The sequence below is a fragment of the Nelumbo lutea genome, chromosome 6 (assembly GCF_056320005.1).
Source record: "Nelumbo lutea isolate HS-2025 chromosome 6, American lotus-T2T, whole genome shotgun sequence".
Taxonomy (NCBI): domain Eukaryota; kingdom Viridiplantae; phylum Streptophyta; class Magnoliopsida; order Proteales; family Nelumbonaceae; genus Nelumbo; species Nelumbo lutea.
Window position 1 is genome coordinate 72,405,001 of NC_142689.1, and position 8,071 is coordinate 72,413,071.

The window sequence follows — 8,071 nt, forward strand, 5'->3', positions numbered from 1 at the left end:
ATTTTTAATAACATATAATTAATATATTACAAAGTACCTGTCAAAATCAGGCTTTGGGCTTTATATAGGGCCAAGCGCGGGCTCAAGATCTAGCCCGATTATTGAGTAGAGCCCGACATGTGAACAGATCTAGTTGTTCATGAGCCCTAGGCATTGGTGGCGAACAGCTTTACGACGCCAACAGACAGGTTGACGGTTAACCTTCAAATCATCCTATTCTCCCCCTGTTTTTCCACTAAGAGTTTGGCACCCTGTTTAAATTTTGAACAAGCACCCTTTCTTGTTGGCAAATGGGTGAGGGAAGTAGTTTTATGTGGGGTTCCATTCTGGGTCCAAGCCCAACCTAGATTTTGTTCTAGAGTGTGGTCCCCATTTCAGTGGTCTTCTTTTGTAGCCAAGCCTTGCCCATTGAATGTTGTTTCTCTTTGCTCTAAGGCATCGTTCTTTGTCGGTATCTCATGGGGGTAAGTTGGTCAACTAGTCGATTGCTGCTATAATGGGACCCACGAAAAATAAATTTTTCAAAGAGTATCGGTTACCCGAGTAACTGATACTCTCCCTGGAGGGTGGGTAAGTTGCTTACCCACCCATAGAAAATGTAATCATATACCGCTGAACTCTTTACCCAGCAAAGTTGAAGCACCCACCGAGCACTGCCACTGAAATTTACCCGGGCAACATCTGCTCGGGAACAACTTACCTGGGTAGCGAAAAACGAACAAGGCCTAAGATGCCAACGCTTCTTTCACAAATTCAATGTTTGATTCTGATGGGCAGAATCTAGGAAAGGCTCAAACATGATCTCTCACACGTTACTCCGTTTACAACATGTTAGTTGAGGAGGTAGTAAGTAAGAAGGAAATCCCCGGTGCAGTTTGCACAAGCACGCTGAGTTCTTGAACTCAGTTGACGCATCTCTCTTGCAATCTGGACAACCAGACCAAGATTGTGGTTCCAGAGCCTGGAGTTAAGTGGCTTGACCCTCTTAACCCAAAATACTCTCAACATGAAGCATCGAGTGGAGCAAGCACTTGCATTTGGCAAGTTTCTTGGCATGTCAATCATTGATGATCAAGAAATTCAAATTCATGATTGGTTTAGAACGAAGGAGATCTTGGGTTTTAGGAATTTTTCTTTAACCGTGTCTCGAAGTGTGAGTTCAGAAGATGGTTTGGGTCATATTAGCAAAAGTTCTGATGACTTCTCTGTTAGTCTAGCTTTCCCTCTCAGTAGTAGGAAAAAAAACTATCAGAATTCTATGACAAGGTTGTGGTTGTTCCTAATAGCAAGGGAACATGAAGTTCAAGAGGAAAGGGCAGAGGAGTGCGAAGTTCTAGAAGAAGAGGCAGAGGTGGCAAAGGAAAGTCTGTGCTGTTCATTAGTTTTTGGTCTTCTGGCTATCTACTCTGTTTGCATGCTGGTTTGGGCTATGGCTTGATGTTGTCATTTTGTTAAGTTGAGGTGGTTTTTCTGAGCGTTTTCCTTGTGCATTTATGGTGGTCAGTTTAATCATTTTCTGGGTTGGGCCTTAGACCTAGTGTTTTTTGGGGTCTTTGAGTCTGGGCCTTTTTGGAGTCTCATGTCTGGAGGCTTCTTTTTTGTTCTGTTTGTGTATACTCTATACTTTTATTTTTAATAAATTTTACTTTATCTTCTAAAAAATATAGGTTTTTACACTACTAAAATATTGTCCATGGATTTGATTGGCAGAATTTAATGATGAGAAATAAAGACAGCTTGAATATATATTTCAATGAGAGTGAATTAGAATTAATACCTTAAATATGAGATTCAATGAGAAAGAATGGAACGAATCAAAACGTAGTATCCAAATTAGAAATTCTGCCCTCACAAAGAGAAGGACTAAATTCAAACAAAAGAGTATTTTAATCAAATAAAAGTCCAGAAGCATTGGGCACTGGGGAACCATTCCCACCTTTTTATAATAGTATAGTATAGATTAGCTGACCTTACCAGCAGATATGGTAGACATTTTGTTTCCCCCACAAAACAAAACATACAATTTAAATGGAATGAAACAGAAGTACCAAAAAGATCATTATTTCACCATGGCAAGAAACAAACTAGCAGCAATTATAATTTTTTTTTATAATAGCAGCAATTGTAATAGAAAGCATGCTTCTCATTATTTCACCATGCCATGAAGGTAAAGATCCCAAACTAATAACGGATGTTATAGAAAAAATAGGAAATTAAAATTAAAGAAAAGGAGTCCAGGGTTCTTAGTTCTTACCAGGTGTAATACCATGCTTCTCACTTTAGTTTGCACTTTCCCCATCGGGTTCTGCTTTCCATCCAAAGCTCCCCATTTCAGCCCAATAGCTTCAACGAACCCACCAATACTATGAAACCGAGAAGTCCAGAACCCACACCAACATATCACCCGATTCTGTCTTTTCTTAATTCTCCAAAATCCAAACTTTAGTCAAGCGTTTCAACTATCCCTTTTTTTTTTATAGAACTACCTTCAAAGCTCCTTATTTAATAGCCACAGCTTCAACGACTCCATCACAGAAACGCGTTAGTTACCTACGGGCCACACTGTCAAGTACTAAATTCCTTTATCGGCTTTCTTCAGAGCTCCCCACTTCATCACTAGAGCATCAACGATACCCTCAAAACTATCAAAACTGAACCCCACAACATCAACAGCAACCCCCAACCTCTCAGCCCCAGCAGCAGTAACCGGCCCATGAGCAACCACAATCAACCCCGGCCATCTCTCCCTCACCATTCCCCACTCAAACCCCATCTCTCTTAAGCTCTTAAGCATCCCTTCTACCTCTCCCGTGCTCGTAAACACTATTGCATCTAAACCCTCTTTGCTTTTCACCAACCCCTCAGAGCATCTCGGTCCCGCCCACCTCGTCTCGTATGCCGCAACTCTGACAGGAACCCAGTCGTTGGACCTGAGGTCCCGAAGAAAATTGGGGATCACCGGGGGTTCCTCAATTCCGGTCACGAGTGGAACTGGGCAGAGAACTCTGCGCCCCGCTCCGGGACCGAGCGATTCGACGAGGCTCGATGGAGTTGCAACGGGAGGAATCAGAACCCTGATTCGACCTGGGCTTTCGCATAGCTTGGCGATGAAGGCCTCTGTTAGAAGCTCGGCGTCTTTGCCGAGGGCGGCGATCGTGAACAGATCGCCAATTCGGGACAACGGAGGCGATTCCCTTTCGAGATCGTCGAGGATTTCAGAGAAGGACGAGATTCCGGTTCGCGACGTGAAGGCGATGGCGGAGAAGAATTCCAACGAAGTTTGTACGGATCTAATAGAGGCTTTGCATTGTGGAGTGGATTCGACGACAATGGTTGGGTGCCAGAGAGGGGTGGAACCGCGGAGCTCCAGGAGATGAGCTAGCCTCTTGGCATAGTTTACCGGAGTGGTGAACGCGATGCGCCTGTTGTAGAGAGGACCAGGTGATGGATTCGACTGTCGACATGGAGGTTGGTTTTCTACGGCCATGGCCAAGGTGAACGTGCCCATAATTGAAGCCATCGTCGACCGTCGTCTTCACTTTCTTTTATTTTACGCGCGTATATATATTTCAATCACGCAACTGTAACGGCTGAACAGAAAGGTTAAGCCTGAGCTCAATACATATAGTTTGTACGTGAGACGGATCGGATTCCAAATATTTATGTTATAAATAACTTAAAAGCGTAATTTTTTTAAAATATCCTTATCGTTTAGTTAATTGACTAATGACTATGTATACTGTTTGAAAGTTGACTAACACTACCCTATTATTAATATCGATTAGTATTCCATCAAAGTCCGTACACACGCGACGTTTAAATTTTTTTAAAACCCAATGCTATCTTTGCTCTCGTCCCCATCCTCCCAACTCGACACACCCTTCCTCCTTCGACCACTCTCTTCTCTTTATTTTCCTTTTAGAGTCTTCGTCAACACCATGTCACCGGAGATAACTGCACCGTATTCGTACTATATAACAAAACAGAAAAAACCAAAAAAAACTGTCGATCTTTTCACAGTCAAGAACCTAAAAGAAAAAACATTGAAGATGAGGGGAAAAAACTACAGGGATGTTATAAAAGATTTCTTTGAGCTTTAATAGGAACAACACAGAACAAGACAAATACGTATACATTAAGGAATACCGTTAACTTTGGATTTATATACTACAGGGATGAGGAATTTTGGGTTATTGAAATTGAAAATTCAATGAATAACGTTCAGTTCTATCTTTCTCTTGCAAAATCCATAGAGGACAAAGGGAAACAGAATAGAGAGGACGAAGGGAATTATCCAGAAAAAGAGGAGATGGGCATAGATTTTTAAGGTTTACTTGTGGGTTTTGATGAGGGAAATAGAAAGAAGAAGTCCGATCTCTCTCTCTCTTCTTCCTCTGGGCGCGGTGGCTGCAGCAACCCAACTCCCATCTCTCTTTCTCTCTCTCTCTTCTTCCTTTGGGCGATGACGACAACAACCCCTCTAAAGTCTGATTTCTCTTCCTCTCTCCCTTCTTATGGGCAACGGCGATAGCAACCCCCTTTGATGAAGTCTGATCTTTCTCTCTCTCTTTTTCCTCCGGGCAACGACGGCAGCAACCCCTCTAATGTCCGATCTCTCTTACTCTTTCTCTAGGCGACAGTGGCAGCAAGCCCTTTGAAGTCTGATCTCTCTTTCTCTCTCTCTTCTACCTCTGGGCGACGGCAGCAGCAACCCCTCTAAACTCCCATCTCTCTTTCTTTCTTTCTCTCTTTCTTCTTCTTTTGGCTGAAGACAGCAGTAATCCCCTTTGAACTTTGATCTCTATTTCTCTTTGTCTCTTCTACCTCTGCAGTGGCATTGCATTTTTTAAGCCCAGTGACGTGAATTACAGGATTGTCTTTGAGCTCTGTATTTTTTAAGCCGCAGGCTCTTGGACCATTGCAAAACCGAATATTTTGGACTATAAAATAGTAGTTTAGGCATTTTGCATGAGTTTTGATAGGGGTTAATGGTAAGGGTAGAGTTAGACAATTGTCAGAAACAGTAGAGATAGCATTAGTCAATTTTTAAATAGTAAGTGTAATTTGAATCAATTAGCTAAACCATAAGGGTAGTTTAAGAAATATACCCCAACTTAAAACTTCATTTTCAAAACCTTAATAAAAAATGATTAAAAGACATCATATCATGTTGGAAAAAACTTCAAACCAAAACGAATGGTTCATAAAAGTGGTAATCAATCAATTTGTTTTTCCTCTGAATTTTCTAGTACCATAGATTCTCTCTACCGTCAAATTGTGAATTGTTTATACATTAACAAATGAAATGTTTTAATCAAAATTATCTTATCTATCATACTTACCTTTGACATAAAATATAATAAGAATTACAAGAAATTAAACTAGTAAACCTTTACATATTATTAAATCAATAGTTAATTTGAGTCCTAATTGATTCAAAACGTGGAAGTATAAGAACCAATCCAATTATTAACCATAATAAAATTATATAATGGTTATATAGAACCAACCCCTTTATGAATTTGGATTAGCTAGACCCTTTAACTGCTATATGGGACCAATGATAACTTCCACACTACTAATAAAATACATGGTGCTCACACTGAGAGTTTGAATGGTTGTGACTTTATGATTGATGTAGAGTATTATAATTAATTCCATAGCTTGTTAAATAGCTATTGTGTTCAACTAATCCTATCTCCCCATTGACAGCCCTATGGATGAAACCACGCAGACCACCTTATTAACAAGCAGCAAATGCATTCCTTTGTTCCTTTATCTATAATGAAGATCGACTGTTTGGGTCTATCAAATGGAGAGCAAAGAAACAAAAGTCAAACAGAGAGCCAAGAAACAAAGAAATTCAATGTATGTTATTGATTATGCGATGAGTCTTGGCAGATGTTTGACTAACAACCTACAACAACTTGTAACAACTTGACTAACCGTCCAGTTGTCTAACAAACTACAGTTGGATAGTAACCAACTAGTCTCTAATATGCCCCCTCAAGTTGGAGTGTTTGTGATGCCCAACTTGGACATGAGTCCAATGCTTTAGTGAAAACGTCGATGGCTTGACACTTGGTAGAAATGTGCCAGAGCTGTATGGTATTATCTTGAACATGTTCATGCACAAAATGACAATCAATATCAATATGTTTTGCGCGCTCGTGGAAGATGGGATTCGTAGAAATGTGTATGGCTAACTGTTTGTCACAAAAAAGTTACATAGGCTCAAAAATTAAAATGTTTAAGTTCAGAGTAGGCGTTTAAGCCATAATATTGCAACGGCCATGGCCCGATATTCAGCTTCCGCAAATGAACGTGACACAATTGGTTGCTTCATAGTTTTCCACTAAATGATGGAGCTGCCAAGTAGCGCAACATAACCTGTAATGGACCTCCAAGTTAATGGGCAAGAGGCCCAATTAGAAACGCAATAGATTCAGAATAGCATCTCATTGTTTGTTGGAAAGAATATTCCATGATTAAGATTGTTTTTGATGAATCTGACCATTCTTTTAGCAACCTCCATATGCTATGTGCGTGGCTTGCTCAAGAAATGTGTTAGTATATGTACTAGAAAATTGAGTTATGGCCTAGTGATGGTTATGTAGACTAACCGACCCACCAATTGTCCATACTAACTTGGATAATCCAACAGTGGACTATTGTCATCAACAAAGTTTTTTTATTGCACCATAGGATGTGATGCAAGTTTGCAATTCTCCATTATTGTATCAAAAATGATGTCCAAAGCATATTTGTTCTAGCATACGAAAATTCCATAACTACTATGTGTAATTTCCAAGCCCAAGAAATATTTGAGTGGTTCTAGGTCTTTTAGCAAGAAACATTCATGGAGATGTTGCTTGAGATCATGTATGCGGGACGGATCATTTCCGATTACGACCAGGTCATCAACATACATCAAAACAACAGTGAATGATTCATCTCGCTTTAGTGTAATGAGGGAGTAATCTGTTGTGGACTGGTTGAATTTGATATTTGTCAATACATTTGCAAAATTCTCATACCAACAGTGTGAGGCCTGTTTAGACCCATATAAAGACTTGTGTAACTTGCAAGCTTTATTTTGCGGTTGCTTGGGAAAACCGTGAAGTATGTTCATGTACATATCTTCTACAAAATCCTCATTCAAGAAAGCATTGTTCACATCCAACTGGAGAAATTCTCAACCCTTTGATGTCGATATAGTCAACAAACAGCGGAGTGTGACTAGCTTTGCCACAATAGCATATGTATCATGACAATCATATCCCTCTACCCGGTTGTATCCCTTTGCCACTAAGTGGGCTTTGTAACGCTCTATCGTGCCATCGGCATAATATTTTAATTTGCATGCCCACTTTGCTCCAATGGGCTTCTTTCCTAGAGGAAGGTCCATTGTGGACCATGTTTTGTTTCTCTCGAGCGCTTGTATTTTTTCATTCATGGCATGTTTCCAAATTGGACCATGGGTCGCCTGAGCATATGATTTGGTCTCAATGGGTTCAAACGAGGCTAAGGCGAATGTGGAATGTGGCAGGTTACAAATGAAGTCTTTGAGTTGGATGGGTGGTCTTCTAGCACGTTGAGGCCGGGATAGTTCAACATGCTTGGGAGATGGATGTAAGTTAGTCTCAATGTTATCTTGAGATGCCACAGGTTCAGTGGACTGATCTAAATGGTTAAGCACAAAGGGTTCTGTCTGTTGTTCAGTTTGAGGGAGCGGGAACCGAGTGAAATGAGGTAAATTCACTCTCCAGGTTCCTTATGTTGGTCGAGGACTTCAAGGCCTCGGGAGAGGTGAACCGAAGCCGAGGACTACAGGCCGAGGCAAGGTATTCCTTCAGAGGACCATGGTAGCCAATGACTGTAGGCCGAGGCAAGGTCCCTGGTGAGTCGTGACTAGAGATACTGCAAGATAGGGAATGTCAGAGGCCTCGGGCGAGTACCCGAGGTAGAGGCTCCAACGCTCAAGTTAGTACGAGGTGTAAAGTAGGAGAGGGTGCAGGAGAGGCCTTGGTGATAGTCCTCGGATGCACCAGATCTCCCAAAGTAAATGCTA

At 41.0% G+C, this 8,071-nt stretch overlaps 2 protein-coding genes across 5 annotated transcripts in view; both read right to left on the reverse strand.

The window, feature by feature from the left end:
- LOC148849626 (dihydroflavonol 4-reductase-like1) overlaps positions 1-2,391 on the reverse strand; it is a 29,586-nt gene extending 27,195 nt beyond the window's left edge. For 2 of the 4 annotated variants that reach the window (XM_088951624.1, XM_088951621.1), the window contains exon 1: positions 2,255-2,391. The gene's annotated coding sequence lies outside the window, so the exon portion shown is untranslated. The remainder of the gene's footprint in view (positions 1-2,254) is intronic. The other 2 variants (XM_088951623.1, XM_088951622.1) reach the window with 2 other exon arrangements.
- Positions 2,392-2,572: 181 nt separating this feature from the next.
- LOC148849628 (uncharacterized) lies at positions 2,573-3,520 on the reverse strand. The gene has a single exon (XM_088951428.1). It carries the CDS (start codon positions 3,518-3,520, stop codon positions 2,573-2,575), a length of 948 nt encoding a protein of 315 aa, XP_088807554.1.
- Positions 3,521-8,071: the final 4,551 nt, after the last annotated feature.

Coding starts and splice junctions, on each gene's coding strand:
- LOC148849628 (XM_088951428.1), bottom strand. CDS start 3,520: ATGGCTTCAATTATGGGCACGTTCACCTTGGCCATGGCCGTAGAAAAC.